At 45.0% G+C, this 21,465-nt stretch overlaps 1 protein-coding gene across 1 annotated transcript in view; it reads left to right on the top strand.

The window, feature by feature from the left end:
* The window catches only part of TCOF1 (treacle ribosome biogenesis factor 1), a 60,767-nt gene that overhangs the window by 4,567 nt on the left and 34,735 nt on the right, over positions 1–21,465 (top strand). The window contains 8 exon segments of the mRNA XM_060240314.1: positions 5,185–5,315; positions 6,059–6,156; positions 10,853–11,204; positions 11,843–11,934; positions 12,399–12,654; positions 14,066–14,157; positions 14,714–14,938; positions 16,270–16,512. Of these exon segments, the coding sequence (XP_060096297.1) occupies positions 5,185–5,315; positions 6,059–6,156; positions 10,853–11,204; positions 11,843–11,934; positions 12,399–12,654; positions 14,066–14,157; positions 14,714–14,938; positions 16,270–16,512 (1,489 nt within the window).

The raw sequence follows: 21,465 nt of genomic DNA, 5'->3' as shown, positions 1-21,465 counted from the left end.
GTAGTTTTCTTGCCCTTTTTTGCCCGCCGGTGCACGATCTCCAGTTATTTCTTTTAACGTCTTTTAAGATCGCTATAGTGCAATAGCAACGTTTCACAACAGCATCACCATAGGGATGGCTGGGCTCCATTGAGATGCCAGAGATCGCCGCCACTGAAACTTGGTAATAGGTGCCCTATTGGATACCCAGTTCAAACGGGAGATCAAGGCACCAGGCATTGGTCTGTCACCTGTTGCTATCATTTCCATGCCCACACAGGAGTCAGGGGTATGTGATTGGTATGTAGGTGACTCTGAGGCACCTTTTGGGGGGGGGGGCTGTTACCACCTGGAGAGGGGTTGCCCAGAGGGCAGCAGGTTTCGGCGGGAGAACAGACCAATAGTGATTGGTGAGGCAGATGTTGCTAACTCAGCCTGATGTGCACCCATCCATGCCCACAGGCTATTGGCTGGAAAGTGACTTGTGCCAAGCTGCAGCAGGTATAAATGTCAGGGCGGGAAACCACAGATTTCTGTGGGTTGTAGTTGGTGAATGGTTTGTGTGGAAGGCTATTGTTCTATTAGTTCTGTTGTTCTAATAGTCATGGTTTCCATCACAAGCGTATTGAGACTTCTTATGGAGGTGGTGCAGGTGATGGTCAGTGCCACTGCTGCTTTGTCCAAAGTGCTTCTGCGCCACCTATCTATGAGGAGCAGGTGGAGGAGGAGGGCAGCAACTGCAATTAATGTGCCAGTCTTAAGCCCTGAACCCTCCAGGTACAGCGGGACGGCATCTATGAGGGCACGGTTACCTGTCATTGCTGCCCATACAGTGCCTAGACGCTGGTGGGTGAAATCATGTAGTAAGGACTGGTGGAACAGCAATGTAATGGGCATGTGGACTGATGAAGACTGGCTGGAGAATTTAAGGATGTCTCAGGCAATGTTCTTTGAACTTGTTGGTACCCTGAGGCACCGTTTGGAGCTGTATGACTCCATTGGAACCTGTAAGATCAACAAAACTTATACCTATGCTTAAATTTCTGTGCACTTAAAGGTACCATTGGATTACACTTCTGTCTTATGACAAGATGCCTGTCTGGATTCTCACTGACTGCCCTGCTTCCCATCAAACAAGCAGTAGATTTATTTGGTGTTGCAGACATGCAGTGAACCAAACAATACCTACTTTTCTGTCATTGCAGGTTTTAACTTCAATGACAAAATCCTGCAAGCTAGTCAATGCACATAAACCAGGGCTGTTAGGATGGTTGCTTTTCAGAAGCCCTCATTTCTAAAGTCTTGCAAAGCAACCAAGACAGTGACTAGGAGAGAAATAACGTTCATTCCATGCTGATGAACGGTATCAACAGGCAGCAAGCCATGGATTTCCCATTATCTTAGTACATGTTCACTTTTAAACCCTGTGAAGTATTCATCACTCATATCTCTGTACTTGTTCTTCTGGAAAGCTGCTCTTGTCTGTCAGTGACCTGAAGCACTGAAAAGGTTCAAAGAAAGATCAGGCAGCTGGTTTTCTCCAGGCCCTTTTGACCTGGGATCCTTTTTTTTTTTTTTAACATCTTCTACACTTGCAGCAGGGTTCACTGGGTGGGGGAAGGAGGTATTTCTGAATTCCCTCCATTGTGCAGGGTGTTGGAGTAGATGACCCTATCTATCTGACAACAGGCAAGATAGCCCCTATTTTGGTTCTTCACACTATGCAGACATAAACAGGCATACCACATTAATTCATGAACCATATTTCAAAGTGCACTTACTCCCCCCCCCTTATAATGCATCACTTATCATTAACATTTTCACGTATGTCTTCCATGTTGATTGTTGGCATCTCAAGGCACAACACTTCTTCAGCAACCAAGGCAGTCCTCCCATGGTCTGGTGGCTGATCACTCAGAAAGGTGATGGCAGACAGCCTTCTTGACTTAATGCTTCCTTCCCCCTTCAGTATTCTATGAAGCTCCTTATAAAAGGGGCATGTGACTTTTTTATTTCCAGGATTGGAATTATGTGCAATTACCCACCTGCATTTTGCTCTCAGACTGTTGGTTTTACTCCTACATTCCTCTGCTGTCCTGTCATGCCCACGTTTGGCCATCTCTGCTGAGACTTTTTCATAGCAAGCATAATTCCTATGGGATGTCTGTAGAGCTTCTTGGATTTCATCATCTCCCCATACTGCTAGGAGATCCAGAATCTCCTGCTCACTCCAAGCTACACCTCTTGACCCATTCATCCTCCTCACAATTCCTGACAAACCACTCACCAGCCTATTAAACCAGACAATCTGCTCACCAACTACAACCCACAGAAATCTGTGGCTTCCCACCCTGACATTTATACCTGCTGCAGCTTGGCACAAGTCACTTTCCAGCCAATAGCCTGTGGGCATGGATGGGTGCACATCAGGCTGAGTTAGCAACATCTGCCTCACCAATCACTGTTGGTATTTTCTCCCTATGGGCAACAGCCCCCACCCCCCCAAAAAAAATGTGCCTCAGAGTCACCTACATACCATTCACATACCCCTGACTCCTGTGTGGGCATGGAAGTGATAGCAACAGGTGACAGATCAATACCTGGTGCCCTGATCTCCCGCTTGAACTGTGTATCCAATGGGGCACCTGTTACCAAATTTCAGCGGCAGCAATCTCTGGCATCTCAATGGAGCCCAGCCATCCCTATGGTTGTGAGACGTTGCTATTGTGCTATAGCGCTATAGCGATCTTAAAAGACGTTCCAAAAATAAATAAATAATTGGAGATTGCGCGCCAGTGGGCAAAAAAGGGCGCGAAAACGGCTGGCGCTGGTGGAAGCGAGATAAAAGCGGAACAGTGTGAAATGACTCACTTCAATCACGGAACCCTACCGGGAAAAAAACTATGTTTCTGAAAACTCCCATCCCTGTCTCGGATTACTGCAAGGCGGCACAATGCCGACTCCCTTCCGATTTCCACTGGTAAGTTTGAAAAGGGCCATAGTTAGACAAACTCAAAGCTTTCTGGGTAAATAATTTTTATAGGAATAATACTTGTAAAACTTTAATGTAACACAACTCCCTTATGTTTTTTTTTTTTAATTTAAGAGCCAAAGCCACCAATAACTCTTGACATTTTAGTGTGCCCAAAGAGGTGTATGTGAGATGCCATGGACATGATTGGCCACTCATCTGTTTTGGCAGAATTTGACTTTCTTTCATGGAGGTCACTAGGGTATATCTGTGAACATATGAATCTACCTTATACTGAATCAGATCATTGGTTCATGAAGGTCAGTATTAGGGTTGGGCATTATGTGGTTTGTGAGGCAAGGATTGTGCAATTGCACCTGCAGTGAACCTTCAACAGACCTCCATGGTTTTCGCAGAGGTTTGTGTATGAGTGAAGTCCAAGTGGCAAGCTCACCCACTTCCAGGTGAACTTGCTGCTTGGACTTTACTTGTGCGCTGTGTGGCTTGCAAAAGCCGTCTAAAGAAAACATTCTGTTTAAATGGCTTTTGCAAGATTATCCCCCCACCCTTCCATTCTGCTAGCTTCAGGGAGTCGCCACCGGCAGAAATGTGTTTTGCCTCCACAACCAAACAGTTGAATTCATCATTTGAATTTTGTATTTGATTTTATGTATTTGTGGCTTTATTCTCCCCCTTCCCATTTACAAATCAATAAAGCATACTTTCTTATATAATTCCTAGGGATAGACACCTGAAAAACATGAATTATAACCTTTAAAACAGCCAAGCTTGTTTAATAATGTATTGACAATGGTATTTGTTCACTGTTATTTTTATGAAGCATTGAATATTTAGGAATGGGGGAAAAATTCACAGAAAAATTAATTTTTCCTTCATCTCTAATTTCATGCATCATTAGCATGCTGTTCCTGTTAATAAAGTTATTTGTATTTGTAATATTGGGCTTTCTGCTTGGGGCATGCAATTAATTTAGCTTTGTTCCTGCCTTGTTCCTAAAGACTTGCATATCTGATACAACAAATGTACTTGGAAGTTTCAGAAGACAAATGATATCTGCACCCATTCCTTTATTCAAATGAAAATGAAACAGTTAGATTAATCCACATGACTTTAACTTGCTCATTCCTTTTCAGCCCTGTGACTTTTGACCTTCTTGTGACCTCTTTGTCTCTTTCTTCATTGTGTCTGAGTGAGAGTGAAGCTGTCTACAGGCAGACAGTTTGTTTTTGTCTGTATAGCACCATGCTTTGACCAGTTCTTTGACTAAGGGCTTATTTATTTATTTATTTATTTATTTATATTTAGACTTATATCCCGCCCTTCTCACCGAAGTGTCTCAGGGCGGCTTACAACATTATAATTTACATAGGTTTGGTTTAAAAAACATTTACAAATAAGTTAAAACCATAATTAATAACAAAATAAGAATAAGAATAAAAGCAGCGGTCTGTAGATGCATTTTTGTTCCATCCAGAAGATGTTCTCCTTGTCAGTTAGGTGTTATAGGCCTGCCAGAAGAGGGCTGTCTTACAGGCCCTGCGGAACTGCCCTAGGTCCCGCAGGGCCCGCACCTCCTCCGGCAGCTGGTTCCACCAGTAAGGTGCCGTTATTGAGAAGGCCCGATCCCTGGTGGCTTTTAGACGGGCCTCCTTTGGCCCGGGGATTACCAGCAGGTTTTGTGAACCCGATCGTAGTACTCTCTGGGGAACGTGTGGGGAGAGACGGTCCCTAAGGTAGGCAGGTCCTAGGCCATATAGGGCTGCATACTTTAAGTACTTCTTTGTCTTTTTTTGTTGCTTATCCCATCTAGCTTAAGGTACCAGGAAGGGTCTTGAATCATACATATTCTCAATTATATTTTTGAATCAGTTGACATACAATAGGGAGCTTTCCCTTTAAATATACAAATTTGGAGATGTCCCAGGTTTAAAACAACCATGCAGATAGATTGAAAACTTCTGTGTGGTTAAGTTTCACATAACCAATGTATTGCCTTACTCTCATCATCGCTTTCGATTAAGTTAATTTTAAAGTCTGTTTTGAGAACAGCTTCTTCTCAATGAGAGACCAAGTAACAAATTTTTCATGAGACAAACCAAGCCTATCAACCAGGTTCTTATTTGTCCAAAGCAAGGAAAGTTGTTTTTGAAGTGCATTTGTTGAACAGCTTTCCCATTCAAAGTCTTTTTCAACTTTTAATATTTCTCTAACAGAACTTCCTTCCAAGCCCAGAAACAAAAAGGAGATGACATCAAGGCAGACACTCAAGCAAAAATCAGAATTCCTGACCCCAAGAGCAGCTCTGAGACCTCAGAAGAGGAGGAAGTGGCAAATCCCATGAAAAGTAAGCACCAGTACTGCCTAAAAAGTGGAGTGAAAAAAGAGGGAAAATGTTGCCTCCATTGGTGAAATGTCCAGGAAGAGCAGAGGTGTTGCTGGTGCCACAGAAATTAATTTTGATGCTTCAAAATTGTATATCAGCCAGCTGTGGTTTTCACAAGTACCAGGATGGTAGACATCGAAGATAGTGGGAGAAGTTAGGTAGAAATGGGGAGATGTTATGATGAGGGACAGGGAATTATGCAGAACACAGTAACACTATCCTCCTTATACAATGATTGTTCAAGATGCCCCCTTTTTCTTCTAACTCTGTCCTGCTAGAAGCTATCTGAATCTGTGACTAAGCTCCTGGGAAGAGGCACTTTTTAAAGCCAGATTTGTACTTTACCCAGATGGAAGTGCTGATATGGTTGAAATCACTGCAAACATTGGAGCAGCCAGCTTCTCCCTTTGGGTTTTTTAAAAGCATCTTTCTATACTTTTATATTTGGCCCCTTAAATGATAAAAAGAGTAATACAACCAAGGAAACATCTCACAGTTACTCTTGGAGCAGATAACTAGTGAAGAAAGGGGAGTTGCCGCATGAGGTACTGCGGAGTCTTATAAAATGCTTGCTACGATTCTATCAGATTCTAACCTTGAGAAGAGCGAAGTGTTTTTAATGCAGTTTTAGTTTCCCCTCTGACTGGAGATACTGACATTCTAGAAACTTCTGTTTATTGTACCTCCCTTTTTCTGTGTTTCAGCTGACCTTCCTGTGAATAACAGCTCTACAGCTAAGGCAGAGAGTAGTAGTGAAGATGAAGATTCATCCTCTGAAGAGGAAGAAGTTTCTGGAAACATGGTAAGCACCCATTGATCTTTGTTGCTTGTGCTGGCAAGAGTGTATGTACTTTGCGAAGTGAATTGCGAGTGCTCTAGTTTTGTTTAAAATACCTGTTCAGATGTGTTTGGAAATGCTGCTGCCTTTAATATGGAATAAGGAAAAATTTAAAATGCCTTTCTACATTCCATGGAAGATGGGATTGTGTATGAAATTATCAGATAAATTATTCTAATATGACACCTTCTGTATGAACATGTGAAGCTGCCTTCTACTGAATCAGACCCTCAGTCCATCAAATTCAGTATTGTCTACTCAGACTGGCAGTGGCTCTCCAGGGTCTCAAGCTGAGGTTTTTCAGGCCTACCTGCCTGAACGTTTTTTAGTTGGAGATGCCAGGGATTGAGCCTGGGACCTTCTGCTTATCAAGCAGCTGTTCTGCTACTGAGCCACCGTCCCTCCCCTCTTATGTAGTCTTTGTTATATAAGTTCAGGCATTTGAAAATCTGGCCATGAAGTCAAAGTGCTTATGCAAAATTCTTAGAGTCATGGGTTTCAAAACAACTATTTCTTGACCTGATAGCATTGTGAGAGGGAGGCCATGATTGGGTTAGGGATTCAGGTCATCTGGGGGCCGGGGAGGTATGGCGGTGGGACTAGGTTCCAGAGATTAGGAAGAGGTCAGAGATATGGGAAGGCCCGGACCTCTTCCCTCCTGCGTCCCATCCCAAAGTGTGTTGGTAGTGGGACTAGGATAATGGACCCAGCTCCGACATTGGTGTTGATTAATGCCAGGCCTATCAATAACAAGACCTATATGCTCTGAGACTACTTTGTGGAACAACAGATAGACCTAGCATGTGTGACTGAGACCTGGGTCTGGAAGGGCGAGTCTGAACCAACTTACCCCACCCGGGTTCTCAGTCCTTCACTAATCTCAGACTGGTGGGGGGGGGGGGGCGGGTTCCAATGCTCATTTGTGAGTCCTTTTCTTTCAGGGCACTCCCTGTTCCAAATATCACGGGCATTGAATGTGCCGGTCTGGTTTAGTTATCTGGGTGGTGTACTGGGCGCCTACTGCACCCCCAGAGAGCCTGCCTGCCCTGCTGGATGCTGTATCTACCTGGGTACTGGACTTCCCCAGGCTTTTAATCCTGGGGGAGTTCAATGTCCGTGTTGATGATGCAGCATCTCTGCAGGCCCAGGACCTGGTGTCATCCATGGAAGCACTAGGACTCAGCCAGGTTGTTTCGACTCCCACTCACCAGGCTGGCCATACACTCAATTTGGTCTTTGGGGCTGGGATAACCCCAGATCTGATAGCTGTTGATACAGTTCCATGGTCAGATCATTACGCCCTGAAAGTCTGACTGGACCTGTAGCCCTCTTCCTGCGTAGGCGGTGAGCAGATTTATGCTCGCCCGCAGAGCCAACTGGACCCAGAACAGCTTTGGGAGGCTCTGCCGGATCCGATGCCCCCTGGCAGATCGCTGGATGAGTTAGTGGAGGATTGGTATTCCCGACTCTGTAGTCATTAACGATATCACACCCCGGCGTACTCATTGCTGCTGCATCAGAGCAGCTCCATGGTATACCCTGGAGCTGAAGATGAAGCAGCAGTTTAGATGGCTGGAGTGAGTGCGGCGGAGATCTTATGACGAGGAGTCTAGAACTTCTTATAGAATGTTTATGAAGATCTATGAGAAGGTGTTGAAGTCCGCTAAGAGAGAGTTCTATGCGGCCTCCATTGCATCTACAGAATTGCGCCCAGTTCATTTGTTTAGAACAATTCGATCATTGATTACGGTGCCAATAGGCAACCAAAAAGTAAGGGTATTGGACATCGGCTGTGAGGCTTTTGTGACTTACTTTGCAGATAAGATCTCGACTCTCCGCCATAATCTCCCAGTCACAATTGATACAGTGCAGGAACTGGAAGCCTGTTGTCAGTCTTTAGGTCCCGTGTTGGACCACTTCAGTTGTCTCTCCCAGGAGGATGTGGACAGGATCTTGGCTGCAGTGAAGCCTACCACTTGCCCTCTGGACCCATGTCCATCTTGGCTTGTTAAAACAGGTGGAGATGACATTCAGGGTCCCCTGGCTGAGATTGTCAACTTATCCCTGTCATCAGGGGTATTCCCGGCCAAGCTTAAAGAGGCTGTGGTTCGCCCGCTTTTGAAGAAGCCATCTCTGGACCCATTAGTCCTAGCCAATTATCACCCAGTCTCGAACTTACCGTTTCTGGGCAAGATAATTGAGAAAGCGGTGGAGGAGCAGTTCCAAGCTTTCCTGGAAGATGCATCCATCCTTGACTCCTTCCAGTCTGACTTCTGTCCTGGTCATGGGGCGGAGACTGCTCTGGTCGCCCTCACAAATGACCTTAGAAGGCATCTGGATCAAGGCGGGTCAGCAGTGCTATTGCTTCTAGATCTTTCAGCAGCATTTGACATGGTCGATTACAATCTAATGACCCACCACCTTGCCGATATTGGAGTTCAGGGGTCAGCCTTACAGTGCTTTTCCTCCTTTCTCCATGGTCATGGACAAAGAGTGGCAATTGGTGAGCAGACCTCCCTGCGTTATCCACTAGTATGTGGTATACCGCAAGGAGCTATTCTCTTGCCAATGATGTTTAACGTCTACATGTTCCCCCTTGCCCAGATTGCCAGAGGCTTTGGGCTGGGTTGTCACCAGTATGCAGATGACACCCAGCTCTATCTGATGATGGACGGCCAGTCAGACTCTGCCCCAGACCATCTGACCAGGGCATTGGAAACAGTGGCTGGTTGGCTACAACTGAGCCGACCGAAGCTTAATCCAACTAAGATGGAGGTCCTGTTCATGAGTTGCGGGGGGGGGGGGGGGGGCAGCCAAGACTGGGCATCCAGCTCCCCACCCTGGATGGCGTACCTCTTGTGCCAGCTCAGAAGGTGAGGAGTCCGGGTGTGATACTGGATGCCATCCTTTCTATGGAGGCCCGGGTCACAGCTGTTGCATGATCTGCTTTCTACCATCTTTGGCAAGCCAAACAACTAGCACCCTATCTGACTCCTCGGAACTTAGCTACAGTGATCCATGCAACAGTCACTTCTAGGTTGGACTACTGTAACTCGCTCTACACAGGCTAGCCCTTGAGATTGATCCGGAAACTCCTGCTAGTGCAGAATGCAGCAGCACGATTGCTTACTGAATTGCCTTTACAGGCAAGCAGTCGGCCGATGCCACACAGTCTGCACTGGCTACCTATCGAGTACCGGATCCACTTCAAGGTTTTAGTATTCACGTTTAAAGCCTTGCACAGCCTAGGACCGGCATACCTGCGGGACCATCTCTCCCTATATGAGCCCTGAAAGCCATTGCGATCTACCGGCCAACATTTTTTGACCATCCCTGGCCCAAAGGACGTACAACTTGCCTCGACTAGGGCCAGGGCTTTTTCGGTCCTGGCCCCGACCTGGTGGAATCAGCTCCCTAGAGAGATTTGAGCCCTTCCAGATTTGTTGCCATTCCAGAGGGCCTGTAAAACGGAGCTGTTCCGCCAGGTCTATGGTTGAGGCAAGCGGACGTTCCCACCCTACTACACCATCTAACTGGCCTCCCAGCAATGACTGCCACTTCATTTGGGACCAGTACTGTTGACATCTTGGGGCAACTTAGGCTGCCCACGATAATTATGCCTCAAGTGCTTATACCATCCATGCTGTCTTAAATGATTGACAATGTATTGGCTTAATTGTTTTAACTATTTTGATGTTTTATTGTTGGTTTTAATGTTTTAGCTTGTTGGAATCCGCCCTGAGCCCTTCATGGGAAACAGCAGGCTATAAATGTACAAAATAAAAATAAAATGAATAAATACAAGGTATTTTCATGAAAGTTCAAATTGCCTGGGCTTGCATTAAAGTGGAAAATCATACATTTTTACTGCTGTCCTTCGCTGAGTTACCCCAAAAGTGTAACATCTTCCAGTATAAAGAACCTGCAGTTCTTTCTCAATATCCTACATTACATGGTTTGGGGCTCTTTAGGTTAGGAAAATAAAACAGTTGAACTATTCTGCAGCCAGACAGAAATTGATATATTACTCTGTGGTATGCATGTGTGGGGCAGGGACTCCTAGAATCCCTGCTATCTCCTAGAATCGCTGCTTGATAAGATTTGCCACATGCAAGAGTATCTTCACCTTTTTCCCTGCTAATATCTTCCCTGCTGTGTTGTGCTTTTGGAAGCTGCAGCATCTGACCTGGAAAGCAGACAGTGGATTTGTGTGGAAAGTTATAGGAATTGGTGACTTCAGGCTGATATTTGAGGGAATGAAATTCAGTAACACTGTTTTTTTCTAGAGCTTCAAATATGTCTCAGGGATCCCTAATGCAATGAAAACTGTTTTCCCCATTTATGTCATGCTAGGTAGAATGACCATAATAAATGGGTTTCTTCATACTTTGGTCCACTTCCAGAGGAAGTCAACAGAGACTCTAAAGCTAACTTAGGCCTGTCTGAAATGCAGAGGTCACTAGAAAATAAAAGGCCTTCATACATTGTGAATTGGTATTTTTCACCTCAGACCAGAGTTCTCCATCTTTTTAATGCAAATGTGGACTTTACAGCTAGTGTGAGCCAAGAGTCTTTGGAGTAGAACTTGCATGGGCTTTGTATAAGAGACAGCATTCTAACTCGACAATCATAATGGAGCTTTTCCACTTTTCTTTTTTAGACAAAGACAACTGTGACAGGAAACAAAACAACTAATTTTCTGCAGCTTGCTGCTCAAAAAACGAATTCTGACCCAGGTAAAGGGGTAGCTGTAGCTGCTGTCCAAGCACAAAAGAAGCCAAACAAAGCTGTTTCAAACAAGCTATCTCCTTCAGTTGTGGCCAAAGCAGTGCAGAATAAGGTTATTTCTGGCAAACCAGAAGTTGCCTCACCATCTCAGGTTCTCAAAGGACAGAGTTCAGCACCAGGAAGCATGGCACAGAAGGCAGCAGCCACTGAAAGCAGTAACAGCTCGTCTGAGAGTGAGGAAGAAAAGACGTCAACAGCAGTAAAAACCCCAACTCTCAAACCAGGTAAGAAGGCTGGTAATGTGTGCCATCTCTGCACTGCCTTTATGAACTGCATCTCTTGGCTCACAGTGAGATTGGTATGTACAGCATTTCAGATAACACTAAACCTGATCATTTCAGCTCTCGGATATATATAAAAGAAAACTATTCTCTGTGGAGGCTGACAGCAGAAATAAATTTGTAGTTCTGTCCAGAGTATAACATCTCTTGCAAACTGAACGGAAAAAAATATTATATGAAGGATACTGTGCATGTGAGGCTGGTGTAATCTAACACATGTTACTGGTGTGGTATGAAAATGCCTTCTGGTTCCAAAATCAGTTTACAAGCAAGGTAGCTAGTGATAAAAGCACAACACTGTGGGTTGAGAGGTCCTCTCATTACTCGAGCTGCATAGCGGGCATGTGGGATGGAAGGATCACTTAGTTTAGACAACTGAAGTGAACTCTCAGTTCGTTGTGGGGACCACTTAAAAGTTGATGTGTGAGAGTACTTTAAAAATTGATAGGCGTTGAGAGGACTCTTAAGGAATATACCCCCTGAGGCTTTTTTACTTTCTTTTGGTCTTTGTGTTAAACAATGAAGTGTATTAAATATTATTTTGTTTTAAGAAATCAGAATGAATGCCTTCTCTTGTCCAGTTTTAGCTTTAAAACAACCTGAGAGTAGCAGTGAGGACTCCAGTGAGGATTCGGACTCTGAAGAAGAAGCAACAAAAGCAGCACCCATTCAGGTAGCTCCATCTAAAGAATCCTATAAGGAGGTTCATTATTCAGATCAATGCATTGTCAGCTGTTTGTTTACCAGAATTGTCAAACTATAATAGTGCCAAATGTAGTAGTAGTGCCAAACTTGTGGAACTGTAATAATGAAGAGACTGAAATTGTTCAGAAGCAAGCATAGTATAGCCATCCAAGTAGCCAACTGTCACATCCAGATTTCTGAATTCTGTCCCTGATTTTCATTCTGCCCTGTTATGTCTAGGAGCAGACTCATTTGACTCTGTTCATTGAGACCCTTGCTGGTTTTTCCTGCATCTTTTTCATGGTTCTTCGAAAGAACAGGGACTGAATTTTTCTTGCTTACTTTAGATTCCTCACCATGTTTTTGAAGGTTAAATTCCAGAAAGGACATTCAGGTCCTTCCTGTCATCAAAAGAAACAGCCATGTGCTAATTCAGAACATTCTTCACTCTAGGTAAAGCCAGCTGTACAAAGACCTCCAGTCAGTGCAACTCCAGTGAAAAGCTCTCCCGCCCTTGTCACACCTAAAGGGTCCACAGTAAAGGCACCTCAGACTCTCAAAGGACAGAGTACAGCAGCAGCAAGTGTTGCGCAGAAGTCAGCAGACTCTGAAAGCTGTAGCAGCTCATATGAGAGTGAGGAAGAAAAGACATCAACAGCAGTAAAAGAAAAGACAACAACAGCAGTAAAAACCCCAGCTCCCAAGCCAGGTAAGAAGGCTTTTAGTGTGTGTTGTTTCTGCAGTTCTTTTATGAACTGCATCTCTTCTTTTTTATTCACACTTAGATTGGAGCATACTGCATTTCAGATAAGCCAGATCAGTTCAGCTCTCAGACATTTATCAAAGAAAACTTCTCAGTGGAGACTGAAGGCAAAAATAAACTTATAATGCTGTCAAATGTAGCACATCCATTGCATACTGATGAACGGCCTTCACATCCTTTAAGGGCAAGTGTCAAGCATGCATATTTCTGTAACATAATGGTTCCTTCGATAGGGAACAGGTCAACCATCGTTTGCTGCTCCCCCTTCCTTTGCAACCTTTGGGCAACTAATAAATCCATCTGGCCCAAGGATGTTTACGCTACAGCCTGGCTGTTACTACTTGCATGCTGCCTCTCCCCCAGGTTCACACAGACATCCTTATCTGAGCTGAAAGAAGTGTGAGAAAGGGAGATGTTTTTAATAACCTAAATTCCTTAGTAATAAAAGAGATAGTATGTAGTAACCTTTGAACCTGCGGCTGAAGCTGCATCTGTATGGTACCCTTTGAAGTTATCCTATATAGCAACTGTGTAACTCTATGTATGTCATGACTTCCAAGGCTTGTGTCCTTGGCAAAGCTTCTGAGTTTCTTAAATAAAGCAATTTTTGATTCAACAACAAAAGACCGATTATTGGGAAATATCGATGCTTGACAGCAAGTTGTGTGTGTATTATAGTGCAGAAGCACTACAGCCAGCAGTTTATTGGGCCAGAAGCATAACAGCTCTACTGAGTGGTATGAAATTGGTTTCTTCTAGGCTTCGAATTTCCATTTTTGGTGTCCGCCTCTCCCCCCCCCCCCCCCAACTTAATAAAGACAGTACTTTGAATGAAATCATTCTTAGATATTTTGAATATTAGGATTTGAATGCAGTTTCTTAAGATCGCTGCTGTCAGCTCTGGGAAGACAAACATAGTAAATTGTGACCTGCTGTGCACAGTTCTGCCATCTCTAAGCCATGGCTTTTTTTGAAGAGAAATATCAGTTGAAGGATACTGTGCATATGTGGGCTGGTTTAATATAAGGCATGTTACTGGCATGTTCTGAACATGATTACTATTTGTGATGAAGCACAACACTGTGGGTTGAGCGGTCCTCATTTCCAGAGCTGCGTAGCAGGCACATGGCGTGGAAGGATCACCTAGTTTAGGCAACTGAGGTGAACTCTCAGTTCATTGCAGGCACCACTTAAATGTTGATGTGTGAGAGTACATTAAAAATTGATAGCTGGAGTTGAGAGGACTCTTAAGGAATCTACCCTGAGGCTTTTCTACTTCCTTGGTGTTAAACATTGAGGTGTATTAAATACCATTTTGTTTTAAGAATTCAGAATGAATGCCTTCTCCCTCTCCCAGTTTTAGCTTTAAAAAAGCCTGAGAGCAACAGTGAGGACTCCAGCGAGGATTCTGACTCTGAAGAAGAAGCAACAAAAGCAGCAACCGTTCAGGTAGTTCCATGTAAAGAATCCTGTAAGGGTCTAAATAATTCCGATCAAACAAGTAATCTGTCGTTGGCATTCTGAAGGTGATGCAGTCTATGAATTTTGTGTCATGGGCTTGATGCTTGAATCCACTCTGAAAACTCCACTTTGGGGTGGGGGCGGGATAGAAGTGGAATGCATTGTCAGCTGTTTGTTTACTTGTTGCAGCTTTTTGTTGACAAAATTGTGAAACTGTAATCATGAGGAAACTGAAATTGTTCAGAAGCAAGCATAGGTGTAAGATAGCCACCCAGCTAGCCGACTTTCACATCCAGATTTTTGCATTCTCTCTGCCCCTTTTCATCTAGGAGTTGACTCATTTGACTCCCTTCACTGAGAGTCTTGGTAATTTTTCCTGTATCTTTTTCATAGTTCCTGAAAGAACATGGACTGGATATTTGTTTTTTTTTACTTAAAATTCCTCACCATGTTTTTGAAGATTAAATTCCAGAAAGGAAATTTAGGTCCTTCCTGTCCTCGAAAGAAACTATCATGTGCTAAGTCTGAATATTCTTCACTCTAGATAAAGCCAGCTGTGCAAAGTCCACCGGTCAGCGCAACGCCTGTGAAAAGCGCTCCTGCCACTCTTTCTAAAGGATCTGCAGTAAAGGCATCTCCAGCAAAGACAAAAGTGAGCCAAATTAAAGCAGGATTTGGAAATGCAACTGAAAGCAAAAAGCCACCTCTCAGCTCAGATGCTTCTGACTCCTCAGACAGCGAAAATAAGGAATCCTTCTAAGTAGCTGTCGTACCCTCTCTGGTGCCCTGGGGCATCCCATGGGTCGCCGTCACACACACACACACACACCCCCGTTCCTGGTTGAGTTTCCCCAAGGCTGGAGGTCTCAGAATGTGGGGGAGGCCGGGTAGCATCACCCCATGGCCTCCCACCCTGGCTGGATGCTTGCAGGCCCCTTCTCTCTCTCTGGCAGCCTCTTCCTCACTCCTGCTTGACCACTTCTCCTGGCCTCTTTTTATACTGTCCCTGAACCTCTCCTCCTTTTCCTAGCTCCTCTCCCCTTAGCACCTGCCTCCCCTCTTAAGGAATAATGCCCGGGGTGGCCTTCCTTTCCTGTCCCCGCTCCCTGGCCCCTGTGGGGGTGTGGTCTTGGCACAGCAGTAGCCACCGCGGTTCGGGATGCGGCCTCTAGCCGACCTCCTTACCGCACCCCTCTTTGGCAGCTTGGGCCTGGGTTCTCTGGCATTCGGCTGTGGCAGCAACTTGCCAGGCCCAGCGTGTGTGGGGCCTCACTCGGCAGGGGCCCAGTGGGGTTCAAGGCTGTGTTTCCATTTCACTCCCTTGCGGCGGGGCGGACTAGGGCTCCTTGATGGCTAAGCAGGTGGCAGGGACTGCGCGGTAAGCCAGAGGTCACCGGCGGTGGGCTGGTTGAGTCTGTGGGGGGTGGGGTGGCGACCGCCATCTCGAGTCCAAACCCGAGGCCATTGGGACAGTAGCACTGGTGAGATGCTTTGGAAACTGTTGCCCTGTGTTCTTTTCTGTAAGGTCTGGAGCCTCTAGGCACAAAATGGGAATTAAATGGAACACAGTTGAGATATTATGAGTTGTATCCTGTCATATGTCTCTGCAAGGGCAGTGTATTTTGTCAGCACAAGGGGTAGACTATTAGCATAAGAGGATCCTTCATCAGTGCCATGTGCCTTGTGCTGACAGAATGAAGCACCCTTAGCTGAGCCAGAGTGAGAGGGGGCAATCAGTTGATTGCTGTGCTTGATGGGAAATGCCTGGTGGCTCCAGAAGGATTTTTTTTCTTTGGACATCAATATCTAATGGGAATTTAAAGTCTAAAATGCTTGGCTATTTTTAGTTGCCAGTTCAAAAAACGTAAACATTGGAAATACCTGTTAAGAGCCCTATGTTAAAAATGCTGAAACGGAAACCATCAGAAATGGATACAACTAGGTACTGCTCCTGTGTCCCCAGAATGAGCTCCCTAGACTTCAGAACCAGGGCTTCCCAAAACTCCATCATCATCTGTAGATTTAAAAGTTTAAAATGTGAACCAGTTGAATTTTATGAGCTTTTTTATTTATTGCATTCTGTTAATTTCTTAAAACTAGGCGAAATCATCTGGAAAAACACTTCAGGCCTCTGTGGCATCACTGAAAAATGTGCCGCCAAACCTGCTGTCAAGCAAGGCAGCTTCTACTCCAGCTCCTTCAAAGCAAACGCCAAAGCCCTCAGCACCAAGCTTGATGAAACCTGCACTTCTGCCTCCTGCCAAAGTTGTTGAGAGTACAGAGAGCAGTGAGTCATCATCTGAGAGTGAGACTGAAGCTCCCCCAGTTCCAGTGAGCCAGAAGGTTGGAGAACTGTTGCTTTTACCTGAAGTAACAGGATTTGTTTTCCCCCTTGTGACAGAAGTGGAGTTATAAATTATTCATAGCTGTATGGGCCAATAAGATCAGAATTCTGTAAACAGTTGGGCTGGGAAGTGAGAGAGAAAGAGAACGTAGAGTTAGCAGGCTCAAGTGGTAAGGTTTTAATAGGTTTGCAAAGACTGACAGGAAAAGTTGATTAAATACTTCAGCTAGGAGCTAGTTAGGGACTTTCAGTCCTTTATGTCATGAACTTTTACTTAGTTATGCTTCATACAGAGGCTTCTGACTTTTTGTACAGCCTATAAGAATAATGAATATTTTGATCCCTACAAAGGGCCTGAAATAGCTATTAGAGGAGGAGGCAGTCCAGACAGAAATGCCGTATGTCTTGATTTGTGCATCTGTGTTCCCTAGAACTCCCCTGTTTTTTCTTTAACACTGCTTGTACCCACTTGACTTGGCTTCCTGGCCAGTATCTCACTTTATCTTGGGATAAGCCTGTTGTGGCCTCCTTGGCTTCTTTGTTTGTTTCTAATTTTTCCCCACAATGAGGATGCAAATCAGCTTACGATGTTCTCTTCACCTCCATTTTATTTTTGCAGCAACCCGGTGAGGTAGGTAACACTGAGAGCTTGTGACTGGCCCAAAGTCATCTAGCAGGTTTCCAAGGCAAAGTCGGGATCCAAACCTGGCTTAGACCTACCAGATCATAGTCAAACACACTGACCACTTCAGCATGCAGGCTGACAAGGAGAACTATTTTGCAGAGAACTAATCTGGTACATGGATCTCAGCTGGCTGAGTAAAACTCTTAAAGATGAGACCCTGTCTGGTACATGCAAGACAGAAGTTTCATGAAAATTCTGCATCGCAAAAGGTATACTCTCTCAAGCTGCCATTTGGGATTATTGTACCCTGTGTGTCTTTTGCTTTCAGAAATTCATATAGCCAGCACAGTAAAAGCAAGCCCAGGTGAGAGATGTTGTTTGATAACCTGAATCTGCTTCTGCTTAGCAGTTATCTATCCATGTTGTAGGTCTCTTTGTAGTCTGAATAGTCACTGTCTCTGAATAATTTTCAGGTGCATGGTCTTAGATTGCATAAGAGTTGCTCATGGTTGTTCTTAAACAGTTGTAGGGTACAAAACAAATTGGGCATGATTTTGTGGTTAGCCAGATGGCCCCCTGGATCCCAAATGGTGGTCGTGGGGTCCAGAAGTGGTGCACTGCCAGCAATGGGGAGGCAAGGCCCATCCCAGCCACCGGGATCTTTGAAGGCTGGCAGTGGAATGACAGAGGGGAGGCCAGAGGCACAGCCACAGTAGCTGGAGAAGGCCCTTAGGAGTGGAAGTGGCAGAGCCCAATGTGGCCTAGGAAAGGCCTCAGATGGGAGCAGCACAGGAGGAGCCTCCAGAGGCCTGGTCAGAGGGAGAGCCTGCAGGCAGCAGGGTGGCTGAACCCAGTGTGGCTGAGGGTGGCACCAAAGTCAGAAGAGTGTGGCCTAGGGAGGCAGCAGAATCAGAAGACCTCTAGAGCAGGGGTGGCCAACAGTAGCTCTCCAGATGTTTTTTGCCTACAACTCCCATCAGCCCCAGCCAGCATGGCCAATGACTGGGGCTGATGGGAGTTGTAGGCAAAAAACATCTGGACCACTACCGTTGACCACCCCTGCTCTAGAGGGCCCAGGGAATCCCAGGCGCCAGGTGGGATCAAGGGCTGGCCCTACACAGAAACTATGGCAGTGATGTAGTACCTTCCTGGGAGGTGGGATACATGGGGGTCACAGAAGGGCACATTGGTGTAAGTGGTACCATAGTCTGCAAAGTGAAAACAAGGACTGGAGTGGGAACTCCAGTTAAGGAGCAGGGACCTGGTATAAGGCCATGGAAATATGTGACAGTTGTTTTAATTCCATGTTTTAGCTAGCTTCTTGCTGAAACTTCTGCCTTGAATGGCTTGTCAGACCAGCTGCTCAGACTGCCCAGTACTACAAACATGATTGTGGACTGGTGCACTTTTCCCCCTTCAGAACTGTTCAGTTAAGTGTCTCAGTAATGTCATTTTTACACGCTGGAAGACTGGCCACACATCTTTTTGACATAATTTTTTTTTACATAAATTTTGACATAAATTATTGAAAATTAAATAAGTTCTTACGGGATGCTCGTAAGTGTTGTCTGAGTGAACTTCATTTGAAATATCAGTTTTTCTCTCATAGACTCTTTCATGCTTTTAGGAGGTATTGCTTCCTTGTGCGCTTCCTCAACTGGGGTCTTTCCATGCTCAAATCATGGGGATTTAGACTGGACTGCAACAAATGAAAACAGCTAAAATACTCTGGGCTAATGAGCCAGTTTGGTGTAGTGGTTAAAAGCAGCAGGCTCTAATTTGGAGAATCGGGTTCTATTCTGTACTCCTCCACTTGAAGCCAGTCTTGGGTCAGTCACAGTTCTCTCAGCCCAAAAAATAAACCTAGCTGGCCACAAAAAAGACCTAGAGTTTCAGGCTGCCAGACAGTCCTCGGATCTCCTGCCTATACTACACCCACCACCATACTGTAATAACTGTTGTTACTTTTGGGCTTACAGACTTAAGTTAGATAAAATTAATGTGACAATTCCTTATTTTATTGCATGTTTATACCATTTTTCTCCAGATAAAAAAACCAGTTTTTCTCCACAAATTGTGAAACACATCACAGTTCCATCCTTACAGTAAATACATTTGGTAAAAGCTGACAGGCAGTATCCCATTTAGCAGCTCAAAACTTTGGCCTAGGCATGATGGCAGCTCTCAGTACAATGGCTAACATTGAAAGCGAAATTATTCCCATTCTTCATCCTCCCTATTCAGATCACAAATGTCATGCCTTAACAAAGGAGGGCTTTGTTTTGCTAAGTGCAGTAGGCCCAAAGAGAAAGGGCTCCAAGAACCAAAATGATTTGGTTCCTCAAGACTGTGAAGATGCTGCTTAAATTGTGAGTTTGGGGTTTTGAGTTTTGCAGGGTGGGGTGATGTTGTTGGGTGCTGTGTCCATTGCTCACATTCTAATAACCTGCTTGCAGTACCCAGTCCGCTGTTCTTCCATAGAATGTTGCTTGCATATGGAGTATACAGAGTACTTTGTACCTCTTATTAGCAAGTTCCAAGCCATCCCAGGAAACTGGAAGCTTCATTTCTTTGGGGGAGTGGAGTGTGGATGGGCACAACTGAAGTGGGAATCGTGTCTAAATTGACTTTAACATTTTGGATATTTATTCAGCTGATGAAGTATTTGCATATTTCCTCTTGAGGTAGGGAAGCGAACAAACCTGACCTTGAAGCTTGTAGGCATTTAGTTCTCATTAAACATTCCTGGTTCCACCCTGGACAACATCTTTGCATACTTGCAGCTGTTCCTGGATGTGCAGATAAAAGGCAGTCTCTGTGGGCGCTAAATACCTTGCTTCAGTTGAAAAGAAGCAGACACTGGTGCTTTTATGTGTGAGGAAGCAGAAAATCATAACCTCCTGAATGTAGCTTAAAATCATTTCCATGTGTGTACTGTTGAAACAGCAAGAAGTTGCTTGACATGGGGTATCCAAAGTCAGAATTTCCATACTTGATGGTACTGTTAGTTTGACATGGGCTGACGTAGAGGGAGGGATGCGTCAAATTCTAAACACAGTAAGACACTCAAAAAGGTACATATGAACATATGAAGCTGCCTTATACTGAATCAGACCTTTGGTCCATCGAAGTCAGTATTGTCTTCTCAGACTGGCAGCAGCTCTCCAGGGTCTCAAGCTGAGGCTTTTCACACCTATTTGCCTGGACCCTTTTTTGGAGATGCCAGGGATTGAACCTGGGACCTTCTGCTTCCCAAGCAGATGCTCTACCACTGAGCCACCGTCCCTCCCAGGTATGTGCTCTGCAACTTATGAGGAATGACATCTAGGGATCTGTGATGCCAGGGGCCATATCACCCTATGGAGATGCCATCTTCTGCTTGAGTGCCAGAAACAAAAACACATCAGAAATGTAATAGAGGTGCCGGGGGCAAAAGGGCTCTCCACCTGGAGCAAGCCCTAGTGCGAAATCAGTCACAGTCTTTCACTTGTAATCTGTTCTACCACACCAGGATGCTGTCATTTTTCACTGATTTGTGTGTAGACCAGGTCAAACTCTTGCTTTTTGATGTTTACTCATAATCTTTGGGGAGAGTAAAGGAAACCTGAATTGCAAAGCTTTGAGAACTAGTATGGCATTCAGTTACATCTAAGAAATTATGGACAAGGTCTTTCCTACCCCCAAACTGTACTCTTCCCCTTTTTCAGGGTGCTGAAAGCACTCTATAAGGTTGTCCCTTAGGGTTAACTGAGCATGGGAACAAACCGGGAAAATGGTGGTTCGTGTTGGTTTGTGGGTCATTTGATTTCCTGAACCAGTTTGTGGTTTGTTTGATTTGGGAGCTCCCTCATGAGTTAGAGATGCCAAACTCACCACGAGTCTTCAGCAGGCTGTCCTTCACCCACCCCCCAAGTTTGGCAAGGACTGGATGTTGAATGTCTGAGTTATAGCTCCTCAAAGCAGGTGCCCCCAGGAAAGCTCAGCTTCAGCTCCCATGACAACTAACTCTTCTCTTTGTGCTGCAGGGTGAAAGCAGCTGAGTCAGGGTGTCTGCTCCCATAGAGCAGAATAGGAGCTCCGTGATTGGCTCCCAGAACTGCCAATCAGGCTATGGACAACTGCTATGGGGTTTCTAGGGCTCCCAGAAGAACATAAGAGGATGTTGGATCAGGCCAACGGCCCATCCAGTCCAACACTCTGTGTCACACAGTGGCAAAAAATTTTATATATACACACACACTGTGGCTAATAGCCACTGATGGACCTGTGCTCCATATTTTTATCTAAACCCCTCTTGAAGGTGGCTATACTTGTGGCCGCCACCACC

Source organism: Heteronotia binoei, chromosome 5 (genome assembly GCF_032191835.1).
Source record: "Heteronotia binoei isolate CCM8104 ecotype False Entrance Well chromosome 5, APGP_CSIRO_Hbin_v1, whole genome shotgun sequence".
Lineage (NCBI taxonomy): Eukaryota > Metazoa > Chordata > Lepidosauria > Squamata > Gekkonidae > Heteronotia > Heteronotia binoei.
This window is presented reverse-complemented; position numbering and strand designations above follow the sequence as displayed.